The 15,320-nt window shown below is 32.3% G+C and overlaps 1 protein-coding gene across 3 annotated transcripts in view; it reads right to left on the bottom strand.

Annotated features, from left to right (window-relative positions):
- Positions 1 to 15,320, bottom strand: part of GABRB2 (gamma-aminobutyric acid type A receptor subunit beta2) — a 184,029-nt gene that overhangs the window by 54,813 nt on the left and 113,896 nt on the right. For all 3 annotated transcript variants that reach the window (XM_074230053.1, XM_074230044.1, XM_074230061.1), the window contains exon 5: positions 13,807 to 13,889. In XM_074230053.1, the coding sequence (XP_074086154.1) occupies positions 13,807 to 13,889 (83 nt within the window). The remainder of the gene's footprint in view (positions 1 to 13,806; positions 13,890 to 15,320) is intronic.

The raw sequence follows: 15,320 nt of genomic DNA, 5'->3' as shown, positions 1-15,320 counted from the left end.
TGGCATTTATGTAAGAGATATATTTGCTATTCTCAATTCACCTCCCTCAGGGATTCAATGTTACAAAAGCAACCTAGATTCTAAAGGATATAATAAACCATTTCAAAATGAAATGACAGAGGTAAAAAAGGATTCTTTCAAGACTGCATATGATATAAAAATGATAGCTAGAACTTCTATCTCACAAACAGAATGCTGATGATGTGCCACTAACTGAAGAACACCTATTATATATCTGACCCTCTAAGCATTTCTATGTTCACTTCAACTCTTACCAGTGAAATAGGCTAGCTACCATTTGCCACACTTGCATCCTTGAATCCCAGTCAGGGAAATGTGCAGACAGAGCTATATATTAGAAAAGAATATTTGATATTTTCTCTTTGATGTCTTTATTTTAGAGTGTTTTAAGCTTTTTTTAGAAAATTTAAATATGTTATTTGTTTTTCCAAATATATGCAATGGTAGTTTTTACTAATCTTTTTTTTTGCAAGGTTTTGAGTTTTACAATTTTCCTTCCTCCCTTTTCTCCCCTCTCTGCCTGACAGAAAGCCATCTGATATATGCTCTGTATTTATAACTATGCTAAACATAGCTCTATATTGAACATGAAGGACATTTGATATTATTTCACTGAAATCTGCAAATGTCTGAGCATTCAGAGAAATAGTTGTACAAGATATTCTGTGCCTCAAAACTTTCAATTTCTTGTTGTTGCCTACCAAAGAAAGAACTCCTTCCCTGGCATTCAAAGATACAGTCATTACCATCATCCCATCTCTTTCAGCATCACAATTCAATTATACTACTTACATTATCCTAAGCAATACTGACCTCTCTGTCTTCAGCATTTCTTTTTACATAAACTTGAAAGGACTTTTGACTTTGATTTCTGTTGAACTCCTGCCTTTCTACCTCTTTTACCTTCTACCTCTTTAAAATTTTTTCTCAGATGGATCTTCTGTGATACCAACACTCATTTCATAAGAACTCTTCCCTAGTTGAACTTTGTTTTGTATTTATGGCTATTTCTGTATGCTTTATATTACTCTACTAGATTTATGGAAGAAGGAATTTTCTCCAATTTAATGTTAATTGAAGGGAAGGGAATGGAAGAGGAGCAGAGAAGATGCAAAGCAAAAAGAACTAGCTAAGAAAGGGAACAGATGGGGAGGGGAAGGAAAGAAAGGGAAGGAAATGGGTAGAGATGGGAAGGAATGGAAAGAAAAGAGGAAGATAGGCATAAGGAAGGAGAAGTAAAGGAAAATAAATGAGGAAAAATTCCTTCTACAATTGGAATTTAAAGACTTGGGTTGAAATTTTTCTCTCTTATCAGTTATAGGCTTATGAACAAATCTATTTATATCCCTGTATTTTTATTTATCTGGTAAATGTACCTTATAGAATTATATGAGGAAAAATGCTTTATGAATTGTAAAATATGGTCTCAATATGAACTTTTATTATGGTTTTATATCTTTTTCAGTATTATGCCAGCTATTGAATAATATTTCAGGAAGTTTTAGTAGAAAAGATGTTAAAAAACAACATTCATCAAAGTAGACAATACAAAAATCCATTGTAACATTGTAATTATGTGAAGAACAACTATTTAGAAGCATTAATTTTCCAATTTTTTCAGCTATAAACTATCCACATTTATCAAAGTGATGGGTATAATTTGCTAGCTATATTTACTTTTATTATAAAACTATATTTTTGGCATGAAAATTTTCTGAGACTAATACAAAGCATCATACATTAATTTTAACTTGAGAAGACTGATCAAAAGGAAACACGTTGTCTATATTAGTTAATTCTTTTGATGGAAACCAAAAGGAAACAGTATTTTAATTAGCAGTGTGAGAATCCATGAAAATAAAATTTTGTATAATATAGGGCTCCATGAAACCTTAAAAATATTAAATGCATCTATAATTCCCATACATTGAAAGTTCACTTTATTGCTTGTGTCAATTGAAATATACTTGCCTTGTTTTATCTGGGTACAAAGCAAAGTAATCTTTTAAACTATTCATATTTTATAATACACATCTCAGAAAAAAATTTTACAAAGTGATTAGAAGTAGAAATGAAATCAGAAAGCTTTGATCTCATGAAAACAATATAGTTCCTTACTCCTATCATTCCTTGTAATCATTCAAAACTTTTATTAGTGATGATTTTTTCCAATAATACTAAAATCAACCTCCCTTATCATATGCCTGAAGAAATAATGCTCAAAAGTTACTCTTTGGTGTAAAATATATATGCATGCATGTATACATATGCAAAAATATATGTGAATATGTGTATGTGTATATATTTATATCTTTTATGTGTCTTTTATATATGCATATATGTGTGTGTATGATGTTAAATAATTTAATGATGGGCCTTTTTATACTTCATTTCAAGTTGAAAGAAATTCAGTGGTTATCTAGCTTAATCTCTGACTTTTTTAGATGAGGAAACAGAAACTCAGAAAAGATGAGTGTTTGCCTAGTTTTACCCAATAAGCATTCAGAACCAACCCTTAAATTCAAATTTGCTGGTTACAATTTCAGATTTTTTTCTGGGCTGACAGTCCAATGAGAAATGACATAAATGATTAACGTCAGATGCAAAGTCAAAATCTTTGCAGTTTCATGGAATTGATTAGTACTTGTAGCATTAGCTCCATGTAATGATGAAGGAGGACTTAAATGGACTTTATTACAATCACCATCACCACCACCACTTCCACTATTACTACTATCATTGTTCCATTGTCATCACTACTACAACTACAACTACTAAACTATCACAAATACAAAACTATCACAACTACTTCATATGACCATACCTACTGTGATCATAGCTATTATGACTACAGCTACAACTTCTACAATTATGGGAGCTACAACTGCTGCTGCTGCCGTGGCTGCTACTACTATGACTACTACTATCATTACTACTTATACCACTACAACTAATAGATGACAATGGCCACCATTCATATCTACAAGTGGTATTTTGTATATATTAAAATATTATATTTAAAGTTTCACTTTTATATAAATAATATTATTATAAATTACAATATCATAGAATATCCAAACTGTAAGATATTCATTTATCAAGTCTAAACATTTCATTTACATGTGAAAGAATTCTGGTCTCTTGACTATACCACATGTTTGAGGAATCTGATAAAGGTATTAAATTTGTACCTCTTCAGCTATGCATTTAACATTCTCCTTAAACCTCTGGACACTAACTTTCAATATCCAGAAGATTCATTTTAGTTGCATGAATTTTTATATTATTTTTTCTTTGATGGTTCATAATGTCAAAATCTTTTACTGAGTGGTCTGCTAAAAATATATTCAAAAACTCCTACTTCTGTTGACTCATGCTGAGAGGATAGAAAAACTGAACTGGTTACTAATATAACCTATGTTTTAGAGATTTAAGAATTTTTTTTTGCTTTCAATGCATGTAATCTCATTTAAAATAATTTATTCTCCAGTTAACTCTTATGAAATACATTGAACATGCTGGATCAAAATTTTATGAAACTTCAATTCGAAATTATCAGTATATATAAAATTATTCTGTTTGACTTGGATAAAAAATTGTGAAAGACTTTTAAGCCAATCTTGGTTGAGAGAAAATGCATATTGATAAAATTATAGATTTTTTGAAATATTATATTAGTTTATGCAGTAAGGAAACTAGTATTTATCACCTAGTTATTCCTTGGGTTGAAGAATGTGTATGTGTAGGAAAATCTATGAAGATTAAGACTAAAACTATTTCTGATCTTAAATACTAATTCTCTCTCTATATATATCCTTTAACATATCAGCAACTTTACTTCAATTGGATGGTATCCAAGAGAGTAACCACAACATTATCAAATCAAACTCTTTAAAAAAATTGAACTTCAGTATAATATATATATATATACATATATATAGTATTCAAGTCCCATAGTTCAGGTCAACACAACTTTACATCAATATGTCTCATTTCTTCTATGGCATATAAAGGTAAATTATTAAAAAAGATAAAAGATAAAAAAGGAATGAGAGAAAAACAAAATCATGAATTTATCCTTACTCATGGGACTTTCCAAAGTCAATTTCTAAATTTATATTTAGATGATTACAAATACACTCAGGCTAATACTCACTACAAAAATCAGGATGAGATGGAATTAGAGGGTTTGGGGGATAAACTTTCATTAATCTTCCAAAACAGATGCTGAATTACTTTTGGTTCTCTTATCATAAAGCACTCTGATGGAGTAATTTCTTCTTTTCTTAGATGTAAAAAAAGAATGATTTCAAAAGTAACAACTTTTATGTCAATTTTGATAACTTCAAAAATGAAATGCAACCATAAAATGTTGGCTTTGGACTTGGAGTCATTTAGTAGTGATCAAAGAATTTCCTGCCAGGATTCATGTCATTTTCACTATAACCACAAAAAGTTTGTTAACTGAAGACATCAGACAAGATGACCTCTAAATCCATAATAACCTTAGCTTTAACCCTAAAAGCTATAAATACTATATCTGATAAAGTAGAGTTTGAGTTATGGAAACTCTTCAGCTTCTGACATCTTCCTTATATTGTAAGCAACATCTGAAATGAGAAAGACTCATTTTCAAAATAATAATATTTATCTCATTACATTTTATACAATTACATGTGATTTTTCTAACATTTTTCAAAAATCGTGTTCCAAATTTTTTACCTCAACTACTCTTTGAGAAGATAAGTAATGATATCAATTATACAAGTGAAGTCATGCAAATCATATTTCCATATAACCCACATGGCAAAAGAAAACCAAAATAAAGTTAAAAAAACATACTTGAGTCTGCAGGAATCTATCAGTTCTCTGGAAGAGGATATCATTTTTTTGTTAGGGACTGTTGTGTGTGTGTGTGTGTGGGGATACTGTAAATTATCATCACCTTGTGCCTTTGAGCATCAGAACCTTGTTTTACTATGTGCCACAGGAGTGGGAGTGGATTAGGGTCTGGGAAGGATATTTAACACTTGTATTCTGGTAAATAAATGGAGCACTTGGAGATAATGAAGAACTTGTTATCCTTTTCTTCCTTGTCTTCCACCCCTCCAAGGCTCACCTGGGGAAAGATTGAGGGAGTCCAGAAAGGGACTCAACATAAGAGTCTGGAAGAGGGACTCAATAATTTTAATCATGGATCCTTTGGAATTATTTTGAATTATTGTTTGTATTAGGGTACCTAAATTATTCATAACTGATCATCCTTACGATACTGTGTTCAGTGTTCTTGTTCTGCTCATTCTACTTCTCATTAGTTCATTTAAATCTCTTTAGGCTTTTCTGAAACCATCTGCTTGTCATTTCTTATAACACAGGAGTATTCCATCAATCAAATATCACAGTTGTTCAGCCATTCCCCAACTGATGGGCATTACCTCAATTAACAATTCTTTGTCACCACAAAAAGGGCTGTTAAAATTACTTTTTTTTATGTATATGATGCCTTTTTCTTTCTTCCTACCTCTTGCCTTCTCCATTTTTCTTTTTCTTCCTTCCAGGAAACTGGACATTCAATATCATACAGAAAATTCAATCCACTTCCTCTCAGGTGTGGTGCTGAGTATGGAATCAGGGTTCAACAATTTTGAAGCAATTGAATTCATTTAATTTGGAAATAACTAAAATATTATCATGATTTCAGGATCAGATAGTTCCTAGAAGGGAAGATAGTCACATGACCTTGGAACCTCAGAAGTTGAACATTAATTAGTCTCTCCTTTCTCATTTTGAATGCCTTCTATGACTTTGTTCAGCTCAGTTCCTGAGATCCAAGAAAAAGGTTTAAAAAATCTGGCAATGTAGAGAATCCATTGCTTGTATCATCTGCCAATGTGCATTATTTTATTATTTAAAAGGCACCTAATTTCTGATTCTGCTTAGTCACCATTATGGAGATTAAAAACTACCAATATTTCAAATCCATCTAACATTCTTCTAACTTGAAAGAAAACTACCCATGACCAAGGAAATTTCTGCCAATGGTTTTTGTCAGGAGGGAAACACACACACACACACACACACACACACACACACACACACACACACATATATAGTGCATGTATATATGTATATGTAAGAACATGTACACACTTAAATGTGCATTGTGTGTGTATATATATATATATATATATATATATATATATATATATATATATATATATATGTAGTGGTATAAAGTGTTAGAACATGAAGACATATTATCCTTCAAAATAGTATACTAACAAATTGGGAAGGAATTCACTATAATCAAAAGAAAAATTGTTTTCACACATGTAAACTGTAATTCTACCATGTTGCCATCTCCCAAATTAGGTATCTTATGCAATTACAAATCAGAAGGGTACAATATAGCTCAGGGCAATTTAATCCTCTAAATGTTTCTCCATTTGCCACCAATGGTTTGCATTAAATTTTATTAGATTTAAATTTAAATAGTCCATTTGATACCCGGGGTAGGTACAAACAAAAGTTTTTAGAATATATAACCTTGATAAATATTGCCTGAAGGAAATGAAAATGGGTGCTCAAGATTGACTGCTACCATTTTATGGTAGACCCAAAGGTTGGCTTTATTTTTAGCAATAAAAGACAGGGGGAAATAGTTTGACAAAGTTACATTAAACAGACAGGGGGAAATAGTTTGACAAAGGAGAATTTAAAACAACATTTGACATTCGGTTCCCCACAATAAATAAGATCAAAATGCTGGATAGCATAGACCTTTTAGGAACAGTATCCACCAATGTGATTTTTGAGAAATCATTTTTTCCCTACTCCCAAATATCCCCCACTAATTTCAGAGATCTCAGTATTACTGATCCCTTCTTTGGATATAAGTTTCACCCTTCCCCTAGTATTCTTAAAATCAAAATATTCCAAAGGGATGAATTAAGTCTTAAATTATCTGCACTTTACCATAAAAGAATTAAACATATTGAACATGGAATCATAGAAATCTTATAGTCAGAGACCCTGGTTCAGTTTCCTGTTTATTTATTTTGTAATTTTGGCTAGGTCCCATTTCCTATCTGGCTTTCATTTTTCTTTTCTGGAAGATCATAGGATCAGAGTTAAAAATAGGAGAGATCTCAGAGATGTCCAACTTTTCACATTTTGCAGATGAAGAAACTGAGGAGCAAGGCAGTTCAATGATTTATCCAAAGGCACAAAGTTAATGTGTATGGTTTGGATGGATCAGCTAGGTGGTACCACGGTGTTGTTCCTAAAAAGCAACAATAAAATAAAAAGAAAATAAAAGAAAAAATAACAGCTGATTCCAGAGCTAGGTTATGAAGTGATTATTAATATGCTTTCATGTTCTAACACTCTATATAAGGCTTTTCTTTTAGAAAAAAAGGCTTCTTCTAGTAGATAAATGGTTCTTTAAGGATATATTTCATTTATTGTCTTTGTACACCTGGACTCTGGCATTCAAGAAGTATTTAAAATGTTAATGGATTGAAAAAGGGTCAAAAGGGTCAAAATCTTTGGGGAGAGAGGGGAGTTGGGAGGAGATATAGTTCCTGATAGAAAAGAGAGTGTGTCTTGGTTCACTGGTCAATAAATATCCAAAAACAAACAACAGCAGGCTTCTAGAAATACTTCAGGGATCAGCTGTAAGTGGATTTATGCCTTTGGCTCAGATAGTGTGAATATCAGGTTTTTCAAAGGACTCTCTAGGCCTCACTTAAAATGCTAAGAGAGTCACAAATGTGGCATTTTTACTTAATTAGGATCAAATATAAAGTGAAGTCTAGCCAAAGAAATGTTTTTTTTTTCCCCTAGGATGAAAGAGATGTTGGCACCATTCCTCACCATAAAGGCATACTAAGTAAACACTTTTAAAAATACATGACAAATTAGTTATAAACTAATATTGTTTTGAGACAACCTTAAACAGCATTTTGTGCATATAATTGGGAACTGCAGGGTGGGAGAAAATTAAAGGAAAAAATCTTTTCAACTTTGAAGGTAAGAAGGAACTTGCATCAGTATATATATATATATTTGTGATCATCTGTCCATCTATATCTATCTAGCTCTGATAAAGTCATTGATTGTCTTGAAGGAATCAGTCACTTATTTGCTTAAAAGGCATTATCTACTTTCACAAATCCATAACATAATTTGCTTCCTTTTGAATGACCTGAAACTACTTTTGAAAAAATCTACAATGCCTTCCTGGGTTTTAGAGTTACAGTTCACCTGAGTTACTTACAAAATCTCAGTGTGAGAATGGACCTCAGAGTTCATCTAATCCAATCTGTATCTGAAATTTCAGTCCTTTCCACAATGTCCTCACCAAGTGTGTGTCACACTTCTTGAAGCTCTTTAGGAATGAGAGTGATCACTATTTCCCAATGCAGTTTGTTTCACTTAGACTAATTATTTAATTGGGTGGAAGTAAGCTATACAATTGAACTGAAATACACTTTCATATAAGTTCCAAACTTTAAGAGTCCTAACTTATTCTCTGATAATAAACAGAAGAAAAATAATTCCTGATGATATGAAAACCCTTCAAATACCTGAAAATAACTATAACTTCTGCCTTTCCTGTCCTCTTTAATTCATCATTTTTGACACAAGTAATTGATTTAGTCCTGGAAGAAACCCCAGAGACATTTAGTTCAATTCTCAATTCTCTTAGATTGCACAAACAAGAACATATAACCTAGGAAAGATAAAGAATCCAAGTTGAAATAACAAATAAAACATTGGATTTGAAGGCAAGTCCTCTTGCATTTAGAGTTCTCTAATTCTAGAGCTTATGTTCTTTCTGATGAATAATATGTTGTGCATTTTCTAAGTGTCAGATAAGGAAATGGGCCCAGTGGCTTCAAATGTCTTGCCCAACCAAAGTCACACAAAAATAATACTGGATTTGAACCCAGGTTCCTTGAGTACACATTTGCTGATTTTTTTTGTATACAATAATAATAAATATATCACTTAAAGATGGTGTAAAAATAAATGTAAACCTAGAAAGCACTGAGATATTTCAAAGGAGAAGAATAGTAGAAATGAAAGTTGCATGCAATTATGAAATGACTTCAAGTTAAACCTTCTTTTAACTGTGCCATGCTTCCTCCTAGGTTGGGATGAGTGGGTAATAGATAAATACATTAAACAGCTGTATTAAATGGCTATTGCATGTAAGGGGATACAAATCCAGTTTCTGTCCTCAAGAAGCTAATTTTCCCATATGTGAAGTAAGTTTGTGCTATGGATGTGGTCTGAGCAGTGCATAATTGTAGTTTCATCTTCCTTGGTTTTTCTGCTGTACTTTTATCAATTCAGTAGGAAGTTACATTTGGACATTCACTGATATGTCTCTCTCAGGAAAAACAAATTAAACTTTATTATTTTAAACAACAGGAAGCATTTCATATATCGATACTGGATATTTTGTTACTCTGAATATGGTAAAATCATATGAAAAACCTACAGTGTTGAAATGTACCAATTTGCACAGTGGCCTTCAGATACTTCCTTTTGGAATGAAATCATTTATTGAAGCTAAGAAATCTGTTGTAACTAAACAATCAAATAAGTTGTTGGTGTTTTAATATTTTATATCTAAGTTGAATTTCTGAAATAGGACATCAGTAATTACATTTCTATTTTTCACTTTCTCAGAGCCAACAAATGACTTTGGGAAATATGGAAGCACTCACAATAGAATATACTCTTATACACTTCTGGTCTTTTGCCATATTATTTAAAATACCTTTAGACTGACTGCAGATGACAACTGAATACTTTGGCCAGTTTATATCCTATATTAAACTGATTAAATTCCTTTTATAACTGCATTGTTTCAATTAACAAACAATACTCACATCATAAAAATGGATATGCAGGTAGAGAGCTTTCTATTTAAATCTGAATTCTACTACTTTTTTTTCCACAGATGAGAAAACTAAGGAAGATTATGTGATTTTCTCATGTCACATAGGAAGAAACCAGCTGAGTTGAGGTTGAAACTCAGATACTCAGAGTTCAAATCTATTATGATCTTTATATTATACTATGGAAGCCAAGTTACCATTTTTATAAAAGTACAAAGTGACATCCAGAGAAAGAATTAGCCTAATGTAATGAGTGTGCTGAACTGAATAGCTCCATTGGAAAATGTTTGTATAGAAATAGGCAGGAATGGAAGCATCCCATTTCTGACTCAGAATCAACTATTTTACAAAAGACAGAAAAAAGTGAGAGATTCCCTGTAATTGCTACTAGAGAGCTTGTCCTCATGCATCCTGCTGATTAAAATGCGTTGTAATTCTTTCAGACCAACAACAGAGCTATCTCTGAGCTAGAATGAGAACAATATTAATACTTCCTAGGAAAACAGTTTATATATAAGACCTAACATTTTCCCCCATAGTGATACTCATTCTGCTCTCCAAGCTCTTGTAGTGTTTGCCTTAATTAAAATATTTTTGAGCATTAAAAAAAGAAAAAAAGATTTCAGAAATAGTTTTATTCTCTTAATTTTTTCAGAATAAAATATTTCTTGAAATTAGTCTGAATGTCTCGATTGTCTTTGTATCTCCCACAATATCTTCACAATAAGTTTTGATTAAATGAAATATTTTAGTCGTATTCTCTAGCATACTTATTGTCTACTGTTCAAATGGCTAAGTCAACAATCTCCAAAATGACAAATAGCTTTTCTGGAGAATTTTAAATATATAACCATTTCAAAATCCAATTGAGTGGTTGGGACTTAAAGGCAAATGGATTAGGCTTCTTGACTTTAAGTCAAATGATTTGACATATAAATTTTTTTTCTTTGCATTTGGTCAATTAAACTCCTTGAATTGAAGAACAAAGTACATTTTTCAAAGTTGGACCAATATAAGCTTTTCAATTCCCTATTTTAATTCCGGCTAATTTTTTTACTTCTCTAAAACCTGTTGGAAATCATGCTCCTTCCTTCCCTGCTTCTATTTGTGAGTTTTATATGATCAAAGACCATTCTCCACTTTCAAAACCCCCATCTTTCCAGTTCTTTCCTATGCATACATGGGTTTCTGGTCTTGGAATTTAAAAGACCTGGCTTCAAATTCTATCTCATTGTCTCAAATACTTTCAAATACGTATCCTTACAGTGTCTCATTGTCTGCACTGGTAAAATATGATGGGAAGAATAGAAATAATGTCATTTAAAATCCTTGTCAAATATAAATCTGTGATACTAAGATACTATTTTTCATCTCTCCTGACATTCAGGTAAGGTGCTTTGTCCTTAAATTCATCCAATTTTAAGGCCCCTCCTAGAAGTATTAAAATATAAAAAGAGAAGTACTTTAGGAAGAATAACTGAAACAAAGCTTATAATCACTAATGTCTGAATTTCTGACATTAATCAACAAGAATGTTTTACTTATTTATCTATTTATTTGCTTGTGGTTGGTAAATTCTTGGTGATCTGTATAATTCATATTTAAGAAAGAACCTGATATTAATTTTTTGGGGGAGGAGGTATTTTGTGGTTGTATGCAAAGTGTTAAAAAATAGATCTCTGATTTCCTTGGAACGTCAATGATGGTTTATTAAACATCTACTATTTGTTAAGGTACTGTGCTAATCCCAGATAGTGTGCAGAAAGACAAAAGCAGGTCTTATTCTAGAGGATCTCTTTGTCTTATGGGGAAGACACTATACAAACCAATATGTATATCAAGATATAGACAGGATAAATTGCATAATTACAAAGGGAAGGCACTATCATTAAGAGTGTGTGGGTAGGAAAAGTTTCTTGAAAAAAGTGGAATTTTAGTTGAGACTTGAAGGAAAGCCATTTAGATCAGAGACTGCCTTATTGATCACATTTGATCAAATAATTATTGATCACATTTTTTAGGAGTATTTCGAACTGTATATTTGAATCAGCATTTTTCATGCTATATCTCTCCACAGAACAATTTTATGAATATATTTTGTAGACTTCCACAGTGTTTTCAAGAAAATACCAATGTCTTTAGGATAACTCCTACTTAAAATACTTATCTAGATAAAGATACATAGAGATCTGTTGTATTAATTAAACAATACTCTGACAGAATCTTGACTGTAGAATCTATGACTAATAACAGAGAGGTGCTTGTTTGGTGAAGCATCCATAATGCTTCATGGAATTCACAATATAAAGAAATACTTGAAACACTTACCATATTTGATCTAACCTAAAGCCTGATTTTGGGTATAGATTTAGGTTACTCAAATAGTATGTAAACAAACTGTATAGGTTATGAACATAATTGACTAAAACATATCATGTAAGAATAGATTTGAAAATAAAAAGAATCATCTGACCCCTCAGGTAGACATCATGCAAGATATATAAGTGATATTTTAAACACTAGAAACTGACCATCAAAACTCAAAATAAATTTTCCTAATTCATATTCTATAAAATATATATCACCTGGAAGGCTATATATATATATATATATATATATATATATATATATATATATGTATGTATGTATATACACATATATGTATATATATACATATATGTATATATACATATATATATCAGGATAATTAGGACAGGATTTTCTCTTAATAGGTATTAGAAACTTATGCCATCCTCAATTCTTTTTTTTCTTTTTTTTTAGGTTTTTGCAAGGCAAATGGGGTTAAGTGGCTTGCTTAAGGCCACACAGCTGGGTAATTACAAGTGTCTGAGACCGGATTTGAACCCAGCTTCTCCTGACTCCAGGGTGGGTGCTTTACCCAGTGCGCTGCCTAGCCGCCCCCATCCTTAATTCTTGAACCCATCTTTGGATACTTTTAAGTCCCCAAATAAACTAACTGGGTACTTTGCATGCCAAGCACCTCTTACTTCTACTCAATCCTGTTCATAGCTCTCAAATGGTAGCTTAGTGGTTGCGCTACATTAGGCTCCAGAGTATTCTATATCTGTTTTCATTCATTTTTCAAAGAGGAAAAATAACATCACGGAGTGATGTCTTGATGTGCACATTAATTGCATTTAAGTGAAAGTGGTGTTACACAAAATCATCAGCTTCATTCTTTCTTCCTGAATGGCAAGATAAAAGTAAAAATGACTATCAATGGCATGGGATGCAGTGGATGAAATTGGTGTCTTTAATGTCTGAAAAAACTCTATACATCTCCCAGTGTTTCCTTCAGCTGTTCTTCATGGTAATTGGAACAAATTGTTCTCATCTGACCATTCCACTGGGGGAAGTTTTCACATGTTTGGGGTGGACATCACCCTGACTCATTCATACATTTGAGATCTGCTAGTTAGTGTGAACTCTTGAGCCATCTGCTGAAATAGTTTTACAGAGATGTGAGCACTGCTCATGCTACAACTTAAAGCCCCACGTGACAATTAAGTGGCAGGTGGACACCAAAGGTGGATCGGAAATTCTGAAAAAAAGCATGCCCTCACAACAGAAAGCTAGTCCTCCATGAACACCACATAGACTTCCATAAGACTACATTTTATAGTAGGACCAATGAGCACCTCTCTTTCCCATGCATCACTTGTAAAACTTAGATGAACACATATTCCACAGTGCAACAAAACACAGTGACCACTTTGAGTGGAAGTCTTGATGTGCCCATGGACCTTGGGATTGCCATTCAACAACTTAATAAAATAAAACTGAAAGAAAATTTCAGCTTCACAGTAAAAACAGATTGAAACCAGATGCTCAGTAAGATCAGAAAAGTACTTACAGCTCTCAATCTCCAAAGTGCAGTTTTGTTCATCCAGAGGGTATCTACGCAGATCCATCATGCAAGCAGCAGTGGTTGTAATTCTAAGGAGGCAATAGAAATGATGAACATCATTAGTATACTTCATTTCTAAATTAATTTGCTTAATGACCCTGAAGTGGGGTAAGATCCTCTGGGAACTGATCTAAGCATACGGCAACCTGAATTTTTGTACTGGCTCTGTGAGACTTTTTTCCTTCTCTGGGCTTCTTATTTCTCTTCTGCAAAATGAGATATTTGGTCTTGATGATTTTTAAGGTCCTTGAGTGATGAAACAAACATTCTACAGTTCTTTGTGTTCTCTTAAGTTTTCCTCACATCCCATTTTTATCCTTGAAATCTCTGGTTATAATCTCTCCTTTCTCTTCAATTTTTCTTTATCTTATTTACTTCTCCCTAACTCCTAAATTCCTCCTCCAATATATAATTGCATAAGCTCTCCTCTGGTCAATCATTATTAATTTGCATATAATTCTCATTGAACATGTTCTGCAGAATGGTAAATTTTCCAATATTACTCTCCTTTGGTTTGAGTGACTAGAAGGAAAAAAAACCCTCAAGAAAAAACAGAACACTTGATTTCGAAAGAACTAGAAGAACTGTTAATATTTTAGCATATGGAAATTAATATTTTAATTGAATTAAAATTTACTTTCCTCCCCATCTTTGCAGACAACTGGAAGGGAAAAGCTATCCTGATATCTGGTTGCTCATTGAGAAATTTGTCTGTCTCCCTATTTAAGCCTCACAGTAGGCAAAAATACTCTTAAATATACATATATATATATATATATATTCATAAAATAATTTAAAACTATACGAAAGAAATACATTTAGAAGCAAAAATGAAAAAAGAGGCATAAATTCCCTCCTATCAACATTGTTTACCTATGACTATCTATAGATAAATGTTACAAAAGCCTTTCCAAGATCACCCTAGTCTTTAATGCTCTTTCTTCCTTCTTGGAATGATTTTATATTTACTTATCAATGTATATTTTATATATCCTCAATAAAAGTAAGCTTCTTGAAGTCAGGGACTGTTTTTTAGGAGCCTCAGAGTCTAGCACAGGTCTCTTACATGAATCAGACATTTAATATTTCTCTAAATTTAATTAACCTATTCATAATTAACTGCTAGACCAGATAAAATATACTAAAATTAAGGTTAATTTCAGGGTAGGGAACCTAAGACAATTGTTGTATTGCAGTTGGGATATATTTGATTGAATTTCCTACCTTCCTAATCATCATTTTGGTGGCATGAAAATCCTATCTTAGTCATGAAGTTCTGCACTAAGCAGAGTAAGTTAATAGAAGTAGTATTTTATTAATCCTCAGGTATCATCAGAAAACTAAACAAACAGGAATGTGGGGAGTAGATCAGTTAAATAAAGAACTATAAACAGTTACACATTTAAAAGGAACTATGGGGGGGGTGACTAGTTGGCACAGTATATAGAGCACTGGCCTTG

Source organism: Macrotis lagotis, chromosome 1, assembly GCF_037893015.1.
Source record: "Macrotis lagotis isolate mMagLag1 chromosome 1, bilby.v1.9.chrom.fasta, whole genome shotgun sequence".
In the NCBI taxonomy this organism is placed as follows: Eukaryota; Metazoa; Chordata; class Mammalia; order Peramelemorphia; family Peramelidae; genus Macrotis; species Macrotis lagotis.
The sequence above is the reverse complement of the archived record's forward strand: the minus strand, read 5'-3'. Positions and strand labels throughout refer to the sequence as shown.